At 35.9% G+C, this 22,281-nt stretch overlaps 1 protein-coding gene across 29 annotated transcripts in view; it reads left to right on the top strand.

Moving 5' to 3' along the window:
• The window catches only part of CLASP2 (cytoplasmic linker associated protein 2), a 143,576-nt gene that overhangs the window by 77,453 nt on the left and 43,842 nt on the right, over positions 1 to 22,281 (top strand). For 21 of the 29 annotated variants that reach the window (XM_018075244.2, XM_029961928.1, XM_018075236.2 and 18 more), the window contains 10 exons: positions 880 to 1,015; positions 4,217 to 4,287; positions 5,421 to 5,480; positions 6,629 to 6,706; positions 7,274 to 7,441; positions 10,053 to 10,108; positions 11,187 to 11,357; positions 14,658 to 14,681; positions 17,522 to 17,539; positions 19,477 to 19,578. In XM_018075244.2, the coding sequence (XP_017930733.2) occupies positions 880 to 1,015; positions 4,217 to 4,287; positions 5,421 to 5,480; positions 6,629 to 6,706; positions 7,274 to 7,441; positions 10,053 to 10,108; positions 11,187 to 11,357; positions 14,658 to 14,681; positions 17,522 to 17,539; positions 19,477 to 19,578 (884 nt within the window). The remainder of the gene's footprint in view (positions 1 to 879; positions 1,016 to 4,216; positions 4,288 to 5,420; positions 5,481 to 6,628; positions 6,707 to 7,273; positions 7,442 to 10,052; positions 10,109 to 11,186; positions 11,358 to 14,657; positions 14,682 to 17,521; positions 17,540 to 19,476; positions 19,579 to 22,281) is intronic. The other 8 variants (XM_018075237.2, XM_029961938.1, XM_029961937.1 and 5 more) reach the window with 2 other exon arrangements.

Genomic DNA, 22,281 nt, shown 5'->3' with positions numbered 1-22,281 from the left:
TTCAAGGGCGGAGAGGAAAGACAGAGTAGTCTTTCTCACTTCCATATTTTTTTTTCCCTCTGGAAAGGCATGAATGTAACAACTGATTTTTCAGTCACCATCTGAAACAAATACACCTCAGAGTCTACCATGGCTATTCTCATCTCCTAATTGAACAGACCAAGAGGAAATGTTGGAACATACAACTGTTCTTGCCAGGGAAATTGAGGCTTCCTAACATGCAGTCAGGAGTAGTGTAAAAGTACTGTGTAAATGTTCTCATCCAGGCCTAAGAGCCTGGAGTTTTTCTTGATCCCTAAAACTTAGGTATATTTGATGTGTCATTTGCTGCCAGCTGCAAATGCTTTTTTTATAATCTCTCTGCATGAAAAAAGTATTTGTTGTCACCCACAGACAGCTGAATTACTGTGATGTATGTGTTTGTATATTTGTTAAAATTGAGAACCTAACCTTTAATATACAAGGAAGTCAAATTTTATGGTTGGCTAATTGTGATGAATTCAGTAGTTTTGCCTGCATTCAAAAGGCAAAAGAAACTAAAACAGTAATTTATGTAAAATTTTCAATTTTTATGTCTCTAAGTGTGTTAAAAACAGAAATACAATGATATTTTATGGGGATGTGAGAATTCAGGCTTTCAGATTTTGGTATTTTTTCATTATGAAATCAAGTTACTAATGTTTGGCTTCGTAATGTATCTGCTAACTAACAAAAATGTTCCACAAATCCTGCATTTCTAATGAGGTAAGGACTTGGGAATCATGAAATTGAGAAACTCTGTGTTGAAAGATAAATTTTTAAAATCCACTGTGAACTTCGTTATTTTAAGACTAAGAAGTTAGTTTCTGTTAACAAGTTGTGTTTCTTTTCCCGAAATAGCCACCTGTCAACTGTTCTGGGAAACAAGTTTGATCATGGCGCTGAAGCTATTGTGCCTACTCTTTTTAATCTGGTTCCCAACAGCGCCAAAGTGATGGCAACTTCGGGGTGCGCAGCCATCAGATTCATTATTCGGGTAGGTGTAGCTCTCTCACTTTGCTGGCTACAAATCGTCAGGTAGTGGCTCTTGGCAGAGATAATAACAATTCTGATAATAACAGCAACAGGCTTGTAAATCATTCTTCAGCAGAGAAGTAACATTTCTCACAGGTGGACAAATATTATTTATCGATGAAACCAACTGGCAGCACTGTCATAGTAAAGACAGAGGAATAGGTATGAAAAGCAAGTCTCTTTTCATATTTGTTTTCTTTTTACGGTAGTCTGTTAGTTGTAAAAAGGCAGGTGTGTTTCAAAGGGTAACTGCTTTTAACTGATGTTTTAGGAAAGACAAAGTTAAGCTAGTACTTAGGAAGCTAGTGAGATAAAAAAAGAGATCTGAACAACAAAATAAAGCTATTTCTTTCTGCATGCACACTCCTCAAAAAAAAAATCTGAAACCATGAAGTTAATGACAGAGTGTTGAAGAGGCCAGACATAGGTGGATCAATTCAGAAAGCAGAAGTTCGTGAAAAAATAATCCAATAGAGATTTTAATCCTTGGGTTTAAGAACTTTCTAAGATGAGTCCTTAAAGCTATAGCATACAGAAGAGAGGAGTACTGTATACTAGCTGGTTTTTACTGTATGTTCCTTAAACATCTTCTGCTGACTGGTGTTTGAGGCAAGATATTTAGATTTTTGCGACTTGTATTGATATTTTTGTGTTTCATATGAAAGTGGGAGGTTGCCTGTAGTTTCTGCATTAAAAGTTGTGGTGTTCTTAATGCTAGGCACTTAGTGCTATTCACTATGATCTCATTGGTGGTTTTAGTTTTGTAAGTTGTTGGAAGCCTAAGTGGTTTCATCACTCACACCTTTTATTGCCATCCTCAGTGTGTTTTGGAATCTGTACTTATTCTGTCTGTCTATGCCTTTAAGAATGTGCTTTGAGACTTCTGCATGCATGAGCTTTGTATCAGCACTTGGAGTTAGATAAAATCCCTCAGCATTTTTTCCACAGACTCTTACACTGCACTGTGAGGTGACACAGAGTTGAGTTACAGAAGAAATACACCTTACACAGGATCATTAAAGTTATAAGAGAACGATACCGTTTGCAGTAGTCTTAGACGAGCTCAGGCATGTAAGAAACTAACCATGTCTTGTTCATAGGAGCACCAGAAAAGCAGCATGAAATAAAAATTCACCAATTTTATTAAATCGGCTTTATCGGTTCAGTTCAGTTAGAAGACAAGCTTGCACATCAGCTATAGTGGCCCTGATTTTGTTTAAATTTATGTTCTTCTTAGCTGTAGTTTAACATATTGTCTTAGAAGCACAAAAGAAGAAAATCCTCTCCATAGTGTTTAAATACCCAACCAATAAATGGCTTATGGGATGGCAGAAAATTCATGTTTCAGTGGAAAAAGAAGTAAATATCAGAGTCAAACAGAAGTGCAGCCCCACGCACCCTTGGACTTTTATCCTTTGGACTAAATGAGTGTTGATCTCAGGGTGTGTGTGATCAGTTGAATATTTAGAGCCCAAGCTATTGCTTGGAGTCAGTGTTTTGTTCAAAAACTACTACCAGAATCCAGGGACAACCAGTTCAGTTTCTGGTGCTTTAGTGTGTAACTGCAATGAGAGTGAGTCTACATAAAAAGAGAGATGCTGTATTATACTGGTGATCTTGAAGAGCTTCATCTCATCTTTGTGCCTTTATTGGATTTCATATTTCTTCTCCAGGTAGTTCTTAGTGTAGTCCGATTTCTCTTTCTTCACTCTTAGTAAATCAGGAAACCAATTAAAAAAAAAAAAGTGTGGGGGGTTGGGGAAGGAATCATGGAGAGATGGCATGATGGCAGAAAATCTTTTCCAGAAGGAGGTGGGATTCATGTTAGTCAACTGAGCTGCAAGGTAGTTTGGGAGGAAGCATGTATCATTACAGCCTCACAGAAGTAACAGATGAAATGTGCAGTCTTAAAGCTGAATGAGAAAGCAAACCTGAGGCTTTGATTCCTTTGCAAAACACTTTCTAGAAATAACAATGCCAATAGCTCCAAAGACTTGAAATGTACAGGTTTCTTCAGCTGTAAAAGCATTTTATTTTTATCCCTGATATTGCCTCCTGTCCCTTTCTGGCAATAATATACCTCTTTTCAATTTGCGAACTATGCAAACTGCAAACAAACTCCCTAAAATCGTGTTTAAAAGTATATCAATATGAACAAATGCAACTGTTAGACTGTTCCACATTTTTGATTAATTCCTTCCTAATTCTGAAGTTGGCAGTATTCTGTGAGCTGATCATTATCTCTCTGCTTTTATGGTGATTTGTGTGTTTATATCCTGCAGGTATAACCTAAGGACAAAGTATGATACATGAAATAGTACTTTTCAAGCTGTTGTTTGTTTTTATTAGCCTGCAGTTTCACACTGTATTGGGGAGTATTTTAAAAGTTACTGTAGGTATTTAATAAAGGACTCAAGAAATTAACTGAAAATAGATTTGTTGAACCACGTTACTCTTCCTTGGAATTAAGATAGTAGTACTTTGTGCCTACGGTTAGTTAAGATAAGCTGAAGTAAGGCTGCTTTAATTCTGAATTCAAGTATTTCATTTGGATTTAATGTAGTTTATCTTATCTGCCTTAAGTGGTACTTCAGTAGTTTTCTTTTCCCATCAGAGTGTTAGGTGTTTCCATATAGGTTATATATATAAGCTTGCTTATGTTATGTGTCAATGCTTTTATTACTTTATTGACATATTTTGCATTAAAGGGAATTTGGTCTTTGTAGCGCGAAATATATTGATCCCTAAAAGAATGCCCATAGTTTCAGGTTTATTGATTTACTTTTTGTTCCATAATTGATTTTTAAGACTGCTATTCCTTTTTTTTTTTTTTCCTGTGGCAAAACTAGAATAACACCAGCTTCCAACTCCTTTGAGACAGCTACATTTGAACCTTCATATATTACTTCTGATGGCAAAATATTGCGTATCATGATGTGATTGTTGATGGCATCAGAAGTGACTTTTGCTTGACCTTTTGGAAAAAATTAGCTTTAATCAATTGGTGTGCTAGCAGCAGTCTGTTATTTAATAGTATTCTATGATTTAGTTTTGATAAGCATTTTATTATGTTGTTAATTCTCTTTGACTTAATTAGTACAGTACAAATTCAGAATTTAGGAATGCTTTTGTCATTAACTGCTTTGTCCTTTTTTCTTGTTAGCATACTCATGTGCCACGACTCATACCTTTAATAACAAGCAACTGTACCTCAAAATCAGTTGCAGTTAGAAGGTGAGTACCTTATAAATAAAAAGCAACAGCTTTAATAATTTTCTAAAATATGGTTATCAGATGTTGAAAATGAACAGATTAGAAGATTTATGGCCGTTAACGCTGAATACACAAAACTGTTATCCAGAAAACTACCAAATTAATTTCAGCCACTTGCCTCCACTTGCAGTGGCTTTACTGAGGAACATTAGACAGTAGGTGGCTTTGGTACTGTGAGCATCAGTGAAGGCAGTGTTTCCATGCTGCTTTCATTCCTTTGGAAAGACAACAAAACACTAGATTGGTTGCAATAGTGAAAAGCCTTTCAGGGTTTCTTGCCCTGCCTTGCTGGTGTCCAAAGGATTTGAGCAGAATAAAAATAAAATCTGTCCCTGCAGAACAGGTCAAAGATGGTACCTAACCAGAAAAAGTCACAGTTCCAGGCAACTGAGTCTACTACATGTTTGAAAACTTCTGTACGCCTCCCTAATCTGTGTCAGTTTGATTTTTTTCATCATAATGTAACTTTAGACATAGTTTAAAGTATGCCTGTTGCTAATGGCTGTTTGCTAAATTGTCAGGATTTCCAAATTAATAATGTATATGGTTATATAACTTCATTTGTACAGTGCCAGCAAATCTTTTGGAGTGCTTTCTGTATGCAGAGCCCTGTACTAATGATCTCAGGTTTTCCTTTATGCTACATGCTCAGTAATGACAGATGAAAGGATGGGAATAGTGTTTGGGACAGAAATACACTACTAGAGAAATATTATATTGTGTCTTTAAGTATTTATTTTTTATGTTAAGATTTTATACTCTGTACAGTTTTTTTAACTTTATTGAGTTTTGTCTGTTATTTTGGGGCTACTACAATTAACTTAGCATATGTGTAATAACATGACTTGAGCAGTGCATGGTTAATTGAACTACATCTATTATTTTGAAGTTTAAGATTAATTAGCCTGCATATTTGTTTTCTCTACAGAATATTTTAACTTGCAATAAGGTGACCGGTGTCCTTCCTTACTTTACAGAAAAATGTACTTTTATTTCATTTATTTTCCTCAGGGGGAAAGAATAAATTTAGTGTTTATTCCACAGCCACATTAGAGAAGTGAGTATTAATTATAACTTTTGTTCTGTCTTTATAGGCGCTCCTTTGAATTTTTAGACCTGTTGTTACAAGAGTGGCAAACACATTCATTGGAAAGGTATGGGCCAGTATACTTTTTTCCCAAGAATGAACTGCTAATGCAATTTAAGACAAAAATATTGTCATTGAATCCTTTAATTGGATTATGTTCAGTGTTGGCCAACCTTTCAAGCATAGACAGCCTTTCTGGCACAGCAGGTCACATGGCTCATTCAAGTGCCGGGGAAAGGAGAGCTGTATACTCCAGCCTTGGCTTCCTGTTGCCCCCTCTCCTTACCCTCTGCCTCTTCTCCTGTACTGCATGTGAGCAGTGCATACACAGGTAAGCATCTGTCTTTTCTCCTGGAAGGAGGAAACTTGTGGGTTTGCTATAAAACAGGGCAGGTGAGATTAGGCTGGAGGACATTTTCTGGTAATGAGTAAGAGCATGCTGTAGCTTCTCCAGAGAGATGGGAAAATACTACGTGCATCACTTCTGCAGGATGGTCACTGTAAACACAAAGTAAGAGCAGAGAGACTAAAGGGCATCCAGAGAAGGCTCTGAAGAGTTCGTCCAGCTCCACAGTCACATTCTATTCCTCAAGGTGCTCCTGAGAAAGGGAGCAATGGGGAGTTCATTTGATTTATGTCAAAGTTTCTAAAAAAAAAAAAAACAAACAAAAAAACCAAAAAAACCCAACAAAACACACACAAACCCCCAAAAAACCACCTCTACCTTTCTCCTCCAAAAAAGCAGAAGAGCAAACCTCCCACCCAAAACTTACCTTGAATTAAAATTTGTTTATCGTCACAGTTTTGGTCAGATTTAGAATTCATACGCCAAAAGCTTTCAGAGCCAAATTTCCAGTAAGAGAACTTGCTATTCTTAACTTTTCCCTTTTTCTTACTATTAATATAGTAGTGGAAAAAGCTTCTGCATTTCAGGAAAGCAGGTGTCTTAAAAAAAGGTATTTAAAATAATTTTTTAAGTGTGATAGGTGGGCGTATATCAGAAAAGTAGATTAAAATCTGTATGGATTGAAGGAGGAAGCTGACCTGAACCTGTACAGAAGGTGCAGTTATGTTATCAGTGTGCTTAAGTGTTTGTTTACTGCATACCTTGGAAAGAACTACTATTACTTGGAGTAATGTTAATTAAAGTGTAAAACTACCACTTAAAATAGATTTTGGAGTAGCAAAATAGCATGAAGAGTCTCTTTCTTCTAGGCATGCAGCTGTCTTGGTTGAAACAATCAAGAAGGGCATTCATGATGCTGATGCAGAAGCAAGAGTGGAGGCAAGAAAGTGAGTTTTGACTACATTTTCCTCTGAATAACTGTATGTGTTAGATGAGTGGTAGAAGACTCTAATCCAAGGTGAGCTGCTAACTGTGGCTTGATAGAAGGACGTAAGTTTGCTTGAAAATTGATGTTTCTGTTCTTCAATTACAATCTCGTTTCTTTTGCAAAAGACATTCTGAAAGCTGAGTCAGTCAATACTGTTGTGCGGCATTTGATGATTTTACTGAAACAAGAGTTACAAAGGCTGATATTGCTGCATAATCATTCTTCACCCATTGATTAAGCACTTTGACTAGCTAGAAGGTCAGAAAAGAATTCCTTTAGCTTCCCCACAGGACTGGTAAGTGAATGTGAGAAATTCGGAGGATAGACTTAAGTTATTTTGAAAAGATTAATTTAGTCAATGTAGCTGTTTTCTTTTATGATTTGATGAGCAGTATTGTATACATTACATATTTTCAGTCTGAGTTCCTTTCCCTCCCATCCATGGTTCATTCTGTAATCTTTACTTCCTGGCTCCACACTTTAAAGAAAACACAGAGCATTTACATGTGGTTATTCTCTTTTGCAGGGCTTATATTGGTCTTAGAAATCACTTTCCTAGTGAAGCTGAGACTCTGTACAATTCTCTGGAGCCACCCTATCAAAGAAGCCTTCAGACGTACTTGAAGAATTCTGGCAGTATAGCATCTCTCCCTCAGTCAGACAGGTCATCCTCCAGCTCACAGGAGAGCCTCAAGTAAGGGACACTTAACTGTTTCTGAGCCAATAAACAAGTGCAAACTGTTCCTCGAGAGCAAATGAGCCAGGTTCCTGTTATATACAGAAAAGCTCAAATTTCATTTTGTCACTTCTTATTTTTTTATTGTGTTTTGCTATGGGACAGTATTACCCCAGCAAGGTGAAAAATAAGGGCAGTCATTAACTGGATTTTAGCAGATTGTTCTTATATATATTTATTCCTTAACAGCCTCTGTTAACACAGAATATTTTCAAGGTTTACATATTAATGTCCGGCATTCTGGTGCAATGAATAAATCTAGGAAAGGTATAATGGTGTTCCTCCTATTTTATCCCTTTTTTTACTGGCAAGCATGAGAAAGGGACATCAACAGTGAAATTCATTCAGATTGGAGATCATTTCTTTTTCCTTGTCTTCACAGTTCTGAATATGTATTAGCAGTAGTTTGCAGCTATTGTAGTTAGTAGAGGATTGGGTCTGTGCTGCAGTCAATGGTGTATTAAAATGCGTAGACATTCTTGAGCTGAATAAATTAAAGTTTGCTTGGATACCAATAGCAAAATAAATCTACTGCCTTTTTAGTAAAAATGTGAAGTAGTAATAGTATGTGGTGATTTTTTTTTCTTTTAAATTCTAGAGAGCTTCCTCAAAGTATTAAAACCTGTTAAGATTTCAGTTCAGATGTTTCATTACCAAAGCCAGAGAACTTTTCTGCTTACTTTTGACTTGAAAGCAAAGACTGCTTCTAGCATATTGAAGTTAATTTTTTTCTCCTTTTTTTTTTTTTGGTTGCTACCTTAAATACCAGAGGTTTATCTTATCTTTCCTATGATGCTTGTAATTATAAAAACCGTTTTAAAAAATAGTCTGTGATGTAAGCTGTGATGTAAGTCTGTGATGTAAGCTAGCACTTCTTTGGCCACAAAAAAATGTTTATTCAAAGATTAAATGTTCTTCTTTAAATTAATCTATATTCCCCATCTGAAAATCAAAGTGCAGTTAATGAGTTGCTAGTAATAAACTGTTAAAAACTAAATTACAGGGAAATTAGAATCTTAAAATACTCTTAAATCTTCAAGTATTGGTTCCTATATTGCAAGACATGTAAGTGCTACACTACAGAAAGTGAGGAGTAATGTAAGAAATGAACAGACGAGATTATGCTATTAGAAATTACTTACATTTTAATTGATTTTTCACTGGTTTTGCATTCAGATGGATGTTATTTTTACCTTGTTACCTAGAATTTTATTTCTGGCTTTTAATATAGATGCTGAATTCCCCCTGTGTAGACTAACTTAGGAAATATGGGAATGGTTTTTCTGAAAGTGTGATCCTCTGGGATTTTTGAACCTCTGAACTTACAGGTCTCCCAGATCATTGATCCAAAATGGTTTTAAAGAGGATGATGGCACGAGAGAAATGTGGTGACTTGTGCCTATCTATATGAAACAGCTTATAAAATGTTGTTCTTAGTGGTGACAGTTGTCTGGGACTTCTGTTTGGAGCAAGCTGTAAGATCAGGATGCACCCAGGAGTTCTACTTCAGCCTCTTCAACTTACTCGCATCAGAATGGCTTCAAAAGACTAGCTAATAGTGTCAGAAAAGCAGATTTATTCATAATCAGCTGCAAATACATGATCTTCTGTGAGGAGATAGGTAATGGTGCTGACCTCTATATTATCCTTGAGCACCTGAGCTGGTAACTGGGATAAATATACCATATTAGGTATCTCTTTTTTCTCTGCTCTTAGGTTTAAAAGTAGAGAGGGATTATTTTTACTAAAACTGTGACTCTGACTCAGTTTATAATTTGACTACTGATGAAATATTCAACTATTTCAGCAAACACAAACCTTCAGATACTCAACCAATGAATAAACTATCATACTTTCTTCTAGTAGTCCTTCACTTTTCCCTGGTCCCTCTCGTTGCATTTTACCCTCCGAACCAGGCCGAAGGATGCGCTCGCAGTTAAACTTGAGTAGGCAAAATGATTTTGCTTGGTTTTGCAATGAAAAGGAAATTAAGAGAAAACATAGAGAAAAAGACATGGGATTTTTCTCCTTTTGTAGATTGTAGAAGCCCTCTAACATTTGAAGAGGGGAAATGGAGTCTAGCTGCTTGGAAGTTTCAGCTTTTCCCTTTTTAATTTGTAACTCAATTCTTGAGACATACAGGACTGGAAGAGGCTTGCGAGTTGTACATCTTTTTTTTCTTGTTACTGCAAACACCACTTCGTTTCTGTTGTAAATAAAGCTTTTTGGTTAGCTTCCCCTATTTTTGTTTGACAGCTGATTTATATGGTCAGGCCTGTGGTTGTACTGACTGTCTTAAATGTTTCTGTGACCGAGTCTGTAATGCCTGAACTTTGTTAGCAGAGTGTGCCTGTAAGTGAATGATGAGTGCTTTGTGATGAAGATGTAATTTTACATAAAGGATGATTCTGTTTTTCTTATCATTCTGTATTTAAAATGTTTATCTAAAGTATACTGAGAAGGTTGAAGGGGAGAAAAAACAGAAGATTTTTTTTTCTCTCTCTTTTTTTTGTTGACTTTTGGATCTGATACATGGAACTTACTTATTGGGTTTATGGACTTTTTTCAGTCGACCTCTATCTTCTAAATGGTCTGCAGCCAGTCCAGCAAGTTTTGCAGGCAGAGGTAAGGTGTTAGCAATATGGCATAGTGTATAGTAATTGATCTTTATATTCTTTGAATTAAAAGTTCTAAATGCAGCTTAAAATTTTACTGTCTCAGCATTTAGCCTGTTTCCAAGTTAAATAATGGTATATTGCCTCACACTCGCTTCGCATTTTATGTAGTTTCAGTTGTTGGAAGTATAAGACATAATTTGTTATTAATTGATCTTCTCTCCTGGAGTTTTGTCATGGAACAGTCACTCTCAAAGAAACAAAGCATTATTCTTTGGTCTGTTCATGATTATTAGTCTTACATCAATTGGAAATAAGACTCATTGTCCCTTTCATCTGTTCCCGTGTAGCTGTTGCTCTTTATTAAAAAAAAAAAAAACAAAAAAACCAAACCACATATTTGTGATTCAAAGAATTTAATTTTGTCTTGAGTTTTCATAATTTAATAACTTCAGTCTCTTTTCACTGTGTCTTAGTAACTCCTTGTGGAGTAAGTCATTGAGCTGCTTTTTACAAATGGCCTGTAATTGAGAGTACTTGTTTTTTGGATACTGAAACTGTGAAGGGGAGTCAAGTTTTGAAGACCTGAAACAATGGTTAAAATTAATTGAAACGAGTAGTTAAAATTCAGTAAATAATAGTAGGAGAATACGAAAGTACAGAACATTAGACCCTAAAGGTTTTAGAGTATGCAGTCAGCTTGCCTGGGGCTTTGTCTTAGCTGAAGTGTGGGAATATTTTCTTCAGTAACTCAGGGGATGCTGTGAATTTTCTTATGTTTGTGAAGCGTTTACTAATGTAATAAATCGCATAATCGTTCATTTGTACTACGGAGGGAACACACAGTTGCGTTAAATAATGCTAAAATTTCATGCAGAATGAAGATAAGTACTTACTGTGAAACAGACTGTCCTTTATATGCATTTCATGGCAACACCTGGTCTAGTTTGCTTTTTACTCTCTGTAATTACTTGGTTTCTTAACTTCACTGAAACATTTTAGATAGTTTTCTCTGCTTTCTGCAAGTATGTTGTGACAGTAGAATATGTTAACCTGTAATTTTTTTGGTTGGTTGGTTTTTTCGCTAGTTTCAGGCAGCAGCAAGGGTGTTCCAAGCCCTGGAACCCTGCAGAGGTCTCGCAGTGACATCGATGTCAACGCTGCCGCAGGCGCGAAGGCCCGGCACGCTGCTGGACAGACAGCTGGAGCTGGGCGCTTGTCAGCTGCTGGTCTACCTCCAGGATCCTACGCTTCGCTAGGTAAGGGGAACATCTGCACTCTGCTGGGAAATATTTTGTGAGGTTTTTGGTCAAAAAGTTACAGCACAAGACTTAGATGTTTGAAAAATTGTTGTCATTTTTAGTAGGATTGGGAGTATGGCAAAAGAGATGATGTTCTGAAGTAAGTTACGGACTTTGCTAGATGTTTTAGTTTTCTTGTTCTGGAACATTGCCAGTGCAAAGAATGTGTTCATACTATGCTCTTTAAATGTCTTAATCTCAAATTAATACTAAGTACCTTTACTTAACAGCATATGATGATCATGACTTTTTTGTTTCTGAAAACAGTAGGAAAATGAGTGTCAGGGCTCTTGATTTTCCATTTTTCTCAGCTCTTTAGCTGACTGTTTTACAACAAGGCCAAAGAAACATCCTGGCAGGAAATGTTTTACAGAAGTGTTTTACATGATAATATACAACATTGAGTTCATAGATTTCTTTCTGAGGATGTCGGTGGAACTATGTGTATATGTTTTATGTAGGTGACAGTCTCGATTGATAGGAATGCTTGCTGTTAAACATAGAAAGTGCTAGAAGTTATAAGAATGCAAAAAAGAATTTGGTAGTGTTGGTGGTGTAGATGATAGAATCTCCACTAAGTGGGGACAGTAAAGGAATATGGGCATATTTTTGTTCTTTTTAGGTTATCCGTGCTGTAGGGATGGTAATGGGGGGACGCAAAGTTCAATGTTCACGAAACTGTTGTTTTTCTTCTCAGCTTACGTGGCAGCTAGATCACCAGGGAGATATGTTCTAATGTCAGTATGACCATAGGTGATCACAAAAGACAAAGAAACTGCGTAGTTCTTCTGATTTACCTTGTGTTTGGGGAGATGTTAGCACATATGTAGGCTATGGTTTTCAAAGGTTTTGGTTGTGCTTTCTAAAATGAAAATTTAATTTAAAGACTATTTCAAATGAATTGATTCTTTTCATCAGGGCCTACTTGAAATGGTTTGAACAGCACTGATTTTGGTGTTAATTTTGTGAGTGTGAGTATTCCTGAGTTAAAGTAGTACTTTCCTCTTGGAATAGCGATTTTGGGTGTGGGCTCCCTCTGGTGCCCACAGAAGGGGCAACAGAACATGGTGGGTAGCAGGTGGATGCCAGCGTTAGGCTGCTTGATGGAGGGGACATGCCTGTGGTTCCCTAGAGAAGTTTTGGGTTCCCCATCCCTGGCAGTGTTCAAGGCCAGGCTGGATGGAGCTTGGAGCAGACTGCTGTAGTGGAAGGTGTCCCTGCCTGTGGCAGGGGCCAAATGATCTCTAAGGTCCCTTCCGAACCAAACTATAGGAACTCTCAGTTCCTCCTAACATAATGCCTAAAAACCTGAAATATGTGGGGTGATTATTTTCCAATTATTGCCTGGTCTGTTTTGCTGTGCAACAGGACAGATTTTGAACCTCAGACAAAGCTGGAGTTCAGCTGCTGTGAGAAGTAAAAACCGGCACAGAGCACAGTGGCAGAAGGGAAAAAAAAGTCAAATGGAAAACGAGAGAAATCTTGCTTTGTTAATCTGTCTTCTTCGTGCTGCTGAAATGAAGGGACTACTTTGATCTTAAGAGTTTCACAGAAAATTAGCTCTTGATTAGACTATCGGTTTGCTTTAGAACATTTTAAGGAGTATGTGATTCATGCCCAGACTTATGTAAGCAAGGGTTGAGAAGGGCAGAGGGGTTTTCAGTGAAGTAAACAGTGGAGGTTCTATGCAGGAAAATATCAGAAATAAAGAAATGGCTTATTCTATGTAGTTTAGAGATTTGGTGAGTTAGGGTGGACAAGACGAATAATAAGCAATATTCTTGGGAAGGATTTGGGTTGCTGGAAAGCTTTACCTTGGTACCAAATGCAGTCACTTTTGGAGAATAGTGTAATGGTTGTTCAAAATGGCAAAGTAACGTAATACTGGCAGTGTCTAGTAAAGTCAAATCCTAGAGCAGACAGTGTAGGGGCAGCAGTAGCCTAGGAGACCAAGGTTTGTTTGCAGTCACAGAAGCAGTACTGCTTCACGGATCTTGGCCGAGTCTCCTAACAGTTTTTGCATTGTGGTAAGGTAGTTTAAATGGCACATATCTGTCCACTCTTCCCCATGTAGAGAGTGTGACTGTTGTTTGTTTGGCTGTGGAGAGACCATGGAATCCACTTCAAAATATTGTTTATTCCTAGTTGTCAAAAGGTAACCTTAAAATGAATGGAGTGTGAATCCCAGCAAGTGCCATGTTTCAGAAGATGGGCTAATTTGTAAACTTCTCGCCTCTGTTCATTTTAAGTGGTTTGTTTGTACTAGCCCAAATATGTGAAGTTAAATGACAGAATTTTCAAGATAATGCTGACAAAAGGTCTGGAAAATGTTACTGTATTTCCATAATGCTTTCCACATCTCTCAGGTGTTGCAATTAGTACCAAAATAAATAACATTATCTCCTAGAGTTTGAATTATTTTCACCCTTACTTGCAGAGAAACATCCACCTTTTGCTTAAACAGCTACCAAATTCAAAGCCTCAGAGGGCTACAAGTTTATGAGCATAGTAATCTATAATTATCTCCAACCACCTCTTCCCTTTTTATTATTAATAGAAGAACTCTTGCTTATGATTTTTTAAAAGACTATTCTAGAAGCAGGAGGGCATTCTCTAGTTATTTTAAATGTTGGCTGTCTCGGACATCCTTAAGTATTAATGTCCTTGTTGAGGAGGAGGCTTGAGCTGTAATTATATATGTCTCATGCTAAATATTTTAATTTTGATTGTTACTGTCAGAATATTTATGCATTACCTTCCAGCTGAACTAGTAAATATTTAATGCTTTTAAACCAGAGTGAAACTTTCTCCCACTTGTCCTCTGTCTTGCCTGTGGTATTTTTTTCCCTCCTGTCCCTTACCACATGTGGACTTCATACTCAGTAGCAAATTTCATAAGAAATATAAATATTGTCAATAACGATATAAATATGTACTGATGCTTCAGTAACTGTTTACACCAAGCATGAAAGCATTTCTAAATGTTTTACTGTAAGGGTTTTCTCAAATCTGGGTAATACAGAGAGATTCAATATCTCTCTCCAAGGTGCTTGTACCCTATTTTGTAATTTTGTACCTCGGACTGAGAGAAACCAACTTTACTTAAGTTAGCTTATACATGCATGAATCAGATAAACATGTCTACTGTATTTAATATTAATGTATTTTCCTTAATTAATGTTTTATGACTCTGCTGTGAACACCTTTATGCTAACACACTAAGTTTTCCATGTTTCTTTGCCTGCTTTTTCAACAAAGAGGATACTTCTGACAAGATGGATGGTAAGAAATTGTTTAGTCTGTCCTCTAATTCTCTTAAATATTTAATAAAGTGTCTTTTATGTAAAAGTATTGATGTTTAATATATTTGTCTGTTCATTAACAAATAACTATGCTGTTTTCATTAACCCCTATGTAATCTTGATGTCTCACTGTATGTGTTATTGCTGTATTTGTCAATGTTGTGAATGTTCGATCTGTACAGCAGCAGAAACTTCATCAGAAATTGGGCATTACTCCTATTTTTTGAAAGAAGCTCAATTAACTACAGAGCAATTCTGTAATCAATACATGCTGCTTTTTAGCTAATCTAGTTCCAGCATGTTTCATAGTTCAACATGTAAAGTCAATTTTTTTTACTTGCCAGAACAGCACTGGGAGAGAAGATGCTTGACCACATAACTGAGGATTAAAAAAAATACTACTAAACTCTTCTCTGTAAAAATCTACTCTACCTATATAATTTTAAGTGCTTGTAAATCCTGTAATACAATGTAATTCAATTAAAGAATCATTTGGGAAGACCTACCTGTTAAAATAGGTTACCAAGTCTTCCACCTAAGTTTTAGCGGTTACTTTTTCTTATTTCACCCTATTATAAACACATGGAGGGACTGCAAAGCAGTTGAGAATCAGGCTTGTCATAGCAGTTTTCTGTTTCAGGTGTAAGCAAATAATGCTTCACATATAATGCCTCACTAGCTTCTGAGCTGATGCTCAGAGTCCCAACTGGATGCCCAAAGATTCTAGTTCTAATTTATTGCTTGGGGGCACTTAACAAGCACTTTAAAAGTTTGTGCAAACACTAGTTTGATGCTTACTTCGTAGTTCGTGTTTATTAACAGTATTAACAGGTACATGTTTTGAAGAGTGAGTAGTTTACTGGAAGCAAAGCAGGTGATATTTTTCATAGAAATGAAAACAGTAAGAAGGTAGATCTCTAAAACCCAGAATTCTGAATAATTTTAAAACACAGATGTTTTTTGAAAGAATTTGAGCCATTTTTGAGCACTGAAGATGGCAAGCCTACTTTAATAAAATGAGGAGGGGTTTACAGGGGAATAGTGTCTCTATCACTTAATTTCGCATCGTATTTCCTTATGTTGCATGTAATAGGATTTATTTATAACTGTTTGTGCTAAACACTTAATCTTGAGCTTTTGCACGTTGTCACTGGCACCTTAGGACCATGCGTGCAGGCTTTTTCTTTAGTAGCCACAGCTCATGATTTTGCACATATATCTGTTTAAAAGTAGTAGGGGAAATGCTACACAATTGATCAGAGTAACAGGGGCTTTTGTTTTCTAAGGGGTATCTGTAGATATGATGTGCAAGATGGAATGAACACAGCTTTGTTCTCCAGCTGTAGTTGTTGGATATAGTTGTTCTGATCTAACCCACCACCAGGAGGAACTAATCATTTTTCCTTTTCCTGCTAACCTTGTCCACATGTTTTTATTACTTCTTTCATTAGTGCCTTGTAATATTCCATTATCAGTCGCTGTAGGTGAACAAGCTCCATAAAACTGATTTCATAAAACTGTATAGTATTCTGTTATTTCATAAAACTGTGTAGTGTTCTGTTATTTAGCTTTTGGAGCTACTAGTAAGCCTTTAGCCACCCTTCTGTGGTAGCACAAGGGTTATGAGGAAGGAGAAACAGAACCACCCCTTCTAGGAACAGCTATCTGTTAGTCTGGCTTAGGTGTTACATAAAATCTGCCTTTCAGGATCCAGCTCTGGAAGAATGTTGGATTTAGAGGGGGAGTTCAGGGTTTGGGGGGTTGGCTGTGCGGTTTTTTGGCTTTTTTTTTTTTTTAACAAATCGGCAAATTTGATCTGGAAAACTTTGAGGCACTCCTACATATGTATTACTGTAACTGATTTTTGTGAAGAAGCACTGAAATTTACACTGAACTGATTTTTAGAGGGATTTTTTAAAAAATACTGCCTTGAAGATACTTTAACTTGAGAAAGCCGTAGCCAGATTTGCTGAGAAAGTTAAGTTTAGGCTAGCCAAAGGCACTAACAGCTGTTTTCATCATTGTATTTTCTTGCAAGGCAGAAATAGCAGAGTGTGAAAACAAAATCTGAAGTACTCTTTGATTTTTTGCAGGGCATTTAATATTTTTATGTATATTTTATTCCATAATGAGATTTGTTTCAAAGTAGCCTGCCAATTAGGCAGCTTGCCATCAATTCCTAGGTACTGATGTCAGGAAAAAGACCTGTCTGACCCTCCTTTTGTCAAAATCAAACCTTGTTAAGCTTGGCATACTTGTTCAAGTGTTTTCTGGTTTCAGCAAGCTTATATTCTTTTCAATTCTCTGAGCAAAACTTGATTTTGTGCATGTAGATCTTCCAAATAATCATGGGCTTAATTCAGAAAAATCCTCCTGGCTGGCAGTTCCTATCAAATTATCACTGTCCAGTGTGGGAAACACTGTCTTTGTGTTTTTCTCTGAGGCTATGTATAATAATATGTTTTATATTTTCAGAAGAGCTTGCACTCTGTATTTTTATTGTCTGTTTTGATCTGTTGTGTCATTTTTTTGACTTATCTCATAAAAGTATTTTTTTTCTATTGATTGTTTTTGTGTGTGGTTTTGTAACAAGTTTGGAAGGCAGTACTGTGCATAGTGTTCTTGTAAATCCCTGACAGTGTAGTATGGATATTTCTTGATAATTTTGCTTCCGTTCAATTATGGAGTTGCAACGCAAAAGCTTTAATTATCTTGACTTGATTAAAATTTGTCAAGATTCCTAAGATTAATCTCAAAAAGGAATTTGAGAGACACAGTATTGTTTGGAATATCATGTATTTTATTATTTTTCCTGTTTAGGAACAGCTTCTGAAGATGGTAAGAAAATATTTTGTTAGACTAGCTAATATTTTCGGCTTCATATTTTCATTGATACAAATTAAGCTTTGAAAGTAGAATATGGTCTTTCTGGGGCTTTGTGGAGGTTCATAACAGACAGCTTATGCATCTAATACTTGGTTGTCATGTAGTATTTTTAAAATTCTTTTGCTTTTATTTTATTTCTCAAGTAATTTTCATCTGCAGTCTAAGTCTCATTGCTTAACATTTCTGGTGTCAAAATGTAGGGGCTTTATAATTTTGCATTTGTTTTTTTAAAGCAAATCTCGTCTCAGACTATTTCATTAAATGTGTTCATGCTCTGGGAAGCAGGTGCTACTATTCTTCATCTCTTCGAGACTTGGGAGCTAATTTTCAGTATGCTATTAACATTTAAACCTGTCATTAGTGAATGGAACGTAGAGACTCCAAATGAGTTAACAGTTCATTTGCCTCACAGACTCAAACTGGTTTATTTTACATTGATAAAATTGAACCAGGTTCCAAGTGATAATTTAACATACTATTGAAATAGTGGCACTCTGCATTCCTACGTTTTTGGGCCAAGTTCTCAATGCAGTTACATGCCTTGCAACCTCACAGCACTCAGTGGGAAAACATTGCCATTGCACGGGGATAACTAGTAGAGTTTGGACTAGTCAATTTAACCATTATTGCTGGCGTATTGTTTTCTAATAGCTTAGTGAATAACCTCCTTTATCCTGATTCTCTTCTTATAGACTCTCATCTATGACTATTCCTTCTACTTGGATGAATAATATTAACTTGGTTGGTCTCCAAATTCTGCTGTGGCAAGCCTAAAGAGGCTAGAAATAAATAATAGACTGTGTACTTAATTTTTCTGTCAAATATTGACTCTGCAGGTCTAGAAAATATTTTAATTATACTGGGTTTAAAAGTGGACTACTTGTTGAACTAGATCCACCCTGTACAGACTTTTGGGATTTTGTTCTTGCAACTTAGGAGAATTACGGTTAGCATGGGTTTGGTTTTGATTTCATTTTTCTGTTGCTTGAGAGGTTGGCTTAGGAAATGTGGTACACAACTCCACTGTTTTCCTCTGTGAATGATCTTTCAGTTACCTATAATTCATCCAACTGGGATCTTCATTCTTTTGTAATTCCATTGTATATGCTGAATGATTTGAGAACATGACTAACAATGCAGAAGGGTTTAACCCAAACCCAAGAGGGTTTGGCATTTGAGAGAGAAGTGAATCTATTGTTTTATTTCTAGATACTCAGTTTAACCTGTGTCTTCCTTGGTTCTTTTATCTGCTTAGGACAGTAGTATTTCTTTATATCATGTTGTTGCTGAGAAGTACTGAAGTGTACTTAGACTTTGCAAAATGCTGTAAAAGGTTTGATGAATCCTTTAGGACTCTATATGACCACGACCAGGAAAACAGTAGAATCTTCAGTAATAGAAAAACCAATATTCAGATTCTAAAAAGAGGAGCGAAGTTAGGAAGAAAACTCAGAATTCAATTCGAAAAGGGTCAACATAATTTCTGTAGTTTTACGACAGCAAAAGTAGAATTACAACCACAAGTAATCATGAGAAGACTGTATCTGATAGAGCCACATTAGCGTTTGCATTGCCTATAGTATTTAATAAACTTCCCTTTTTTTAACGTAATCAACCTATTTATGTAGGAAGAAAGAACTAGCTAGCTAGATCAGAGTGGTAAAGGGATAATGTTTACTGAAACATGTAGCATGAGAGGAGAAGTATTAACTATTAAATCCTTCAAGGTGTTCAGTTTCTACTAATTATCCCGAGTGAATTTTCACCAATTGAGTTACATTGCGCTTATTTTATCTGAAGAAACTTAATAAAATATTAGTACATGCTGCTGTTGCTTTGCTTCCTACATGACTGTGAAAAACTGATTTAATACCATTTTTCCTTTATAGGTCGTGTACGAACAAAACTTTCAACCCCTTCTGTTGGTATTGGAAATTCTAAAACAGATTCCAGAGGACGGAGTAGAACCAAAGTGGTGTCACAATCTCAGCGTATGTATTTTCTATTTGTCAGCTATACCTGATAAAGAGGCCAAATACTTAAGCATATATTCATTGACCAATGGCCACAGTCAAAGTTAATTTTAAAAAGAAAAGCTACATACTGAGTTGTTGTTCTGTGCCTTAGGTTCATCATCGCCAGACCAAAATGAAGGTATTTTTTTCAGTGTTTTGGGTCAGTGGTATTTGCATGCTTTCCTAATTCATGTTGTTTTTCTCTGGACATAATACTAGGTTGGGTCTTAGTTTGCCAATTAAATTAGATAATGTAACAGGAAGTGAAATCTACCCTTAAATTCTGTCTTCAATTATAACTTCTCAACATTCTTTTCCCCCCTCTTCTGACCTCCCCAACACAAAAGACCAGTAAACTTAGATATGACACATGGACAAGTAATATAGCAGAATATATAGGCTGAATGATATCCTCAATTACCTGCAAAACCTAATTCTTCATTTTTAAATAAGTCTACATTTTTTCCAGAAATACCATTTTCACTTGAAGTTAGGCACATGCCCTAGCATTTTTTTTTACCACAGCTATTACCTTTACTTCAGAATACTAAACCTTCACTTTACAATCAGTTACTTCACTTATGTTGAGTCAAAGGGTTAAAACAACCGATTTAATGTGTGTCAGCTAATCCACAGTAATTTTCTATGTGTGTTTAGTAACCAAAGCAGATGCAACATTTCACATGTAGCCAAGCGCTCTGTCAGTAATTAAAAAGACCTGATTACCTCACATTCTTTGGCACTGGCTGACCTACAGCAATTTTCCACAGATCTGATGTCTCCAACAGACGTTTTCTGACTAAGCTCTGTAGCATTTTCAGATTCCTACCTTTGTATAATTAAGTGAAATGCTATGAAATTAATAAAAGAAAGACAAATTAACAATAAAATTAAAATAAACTACCCAGTCCTGTAATTTGCCAAGTTCTAAACCCAGTAAATTGTACCGGATTGGAAATTTCCAATACAATTATTTTGCTATCACTAACCGTATCCATTTTGTTTTAATAAAACACCTTAATAATGTGTTTAATGGCAGAAACATCTGTCTTCGTAGCAATGACTACATTCATCATAATTAGAATGATTTTAGAAGTTAAAATACAGATAGAAGAGTTTGGGATTTTTGGTTTTTTTTTCCTGTTAGAGTACTTGCCATTTAGTTTTGCATTACTTTATTTTCCAACAAGTACAGTTGGATCAAACCTGATTCAGGGCTTGCAGGTTTTGTGAAATAAAGCTTTAAAACACTGTGAACAGATAATTATAACATAATAAAATCCAATAAGAGGAGTTCCCTTAAGAGCTTTGACAGTGCTCTAATCCCACAAGTGTATGTGAGATGAGAGCTTGAAAATAAGTCTAGTTATTGGCTGTAACAAAAGTTGTGCAAAACTTGTTTTACATATTCAGTGTTAAGATACCTACACTATATCATAAGCAAAGAATAAGTGAATTAATAATTTAAAAGGGAGGGAAGGTAGCAGTTCTGTCAAATCACTTTTTCCCCCACTATAAAAAGATATAAACAGTGTCTGTAACACTTTTTTTTTCATTAGTGCTAGGAAAGTTGTGAATTAACACTTTTTGAAAATACCTTCTTAATTTGAATAGCTTTGGTATATTCTTAAAAAGTGAACATGCTTGATAAATGTCTGGGGGAGGGGTTAAATTTAGGTAGCAGGATAAGACTTCAGTGATGATCATTCTCATATAATATTAACTAAACTGTATATTCAGAGAAACAAATTGAAGCCTATTCAGCTTTTTTACTAATAATGACAGAGGTTTTTTTCCAAGAGAATTCATTTTTGCGCAGTATTAATATCTAAAGAGTTAAGTTAAATTGATGTTAAGTAGATCTGACTACGTGTGATGATGTATGAAAATTAAATGCATGACTGCATCTTTACAGCCTTTTATTACTACTTCTGTTCAGAACCGATTGCCTCAAATAGCTCACTATAACCTGTCAGTGGGGGAGAACAAGAATTCTGAGATGTTTTAAGGAAGATAAACAGGGCAAATACAAATGGACAGGCGAAGGAGAATTCTCAGGCACTGTATGCCAGCTATTTGGGTGATGCTTCTTTATGTGACTGAAAATTTTCACAGCATTGTGTGAAGAGTGATGCTTGATGTTTCCATACAGGGGATTGTTTTAGTTCCCCAGCTTATGTAATGAGAGACTAGCTTCATATTAGATTTAAGCTTTTATTTTTTTAAAAATCACTGTAGCACAGATGCTTTTGTTAATTTTTGGGTTACAGCTATCTTTTGTTCAAAGATCATTTTATGAAAGACTTGCAAATTTGAATGATTTTTAAAAAATACCTTTATAGGCTTTCAAAAGCCCTTTACTCTTCCTCTTCTATTTTTAAATTATCATAATGTAAATGTCTCATTATTTTATTCTTATCTATGGAAAAAAATGGTTACATTTTTTTCCTCTCCTTTCCTGTTTGGTTGCCAGGTAATTCAATACGGTGTTCTAAAATTGCATTACAGTCTTCATTCAGAGAATTTCTGAATGGAAACAAATTCTTACTTTTATACTCCAGATGAATTTTAAAGAGGAAACCCTTAAATTCTATGCAAGTCTTTTCAGTTGTGCCATTGTGAGTTTGTTTTTTTTTTTTGATCATCCACCGCACTTGCAGCTCAGTTCCTTTACTGTTG

The sequence above is a fragment of the Manacus vitellinus genome, unplaced genomic scaffold (assembly GCF_001715985.3).
Source record: "Manacus vitellinus isolate BGI_N305 unplaced genomic scaffold, ASM171598v3 scaffold_3_pilon, whole genome shotgun sequence".
In the NCBI taxonomy this organism is placed as follows: Eukaryota; Metazoa; Chordata; class Aves; order Passeriformes; family Pipridae; genus Manacus; species Manacus vitellinus.
Note: the sequence above shows the minus strand (reverse complement) of the source record. Positions and strands in the feature narration are given on the sequence as shown.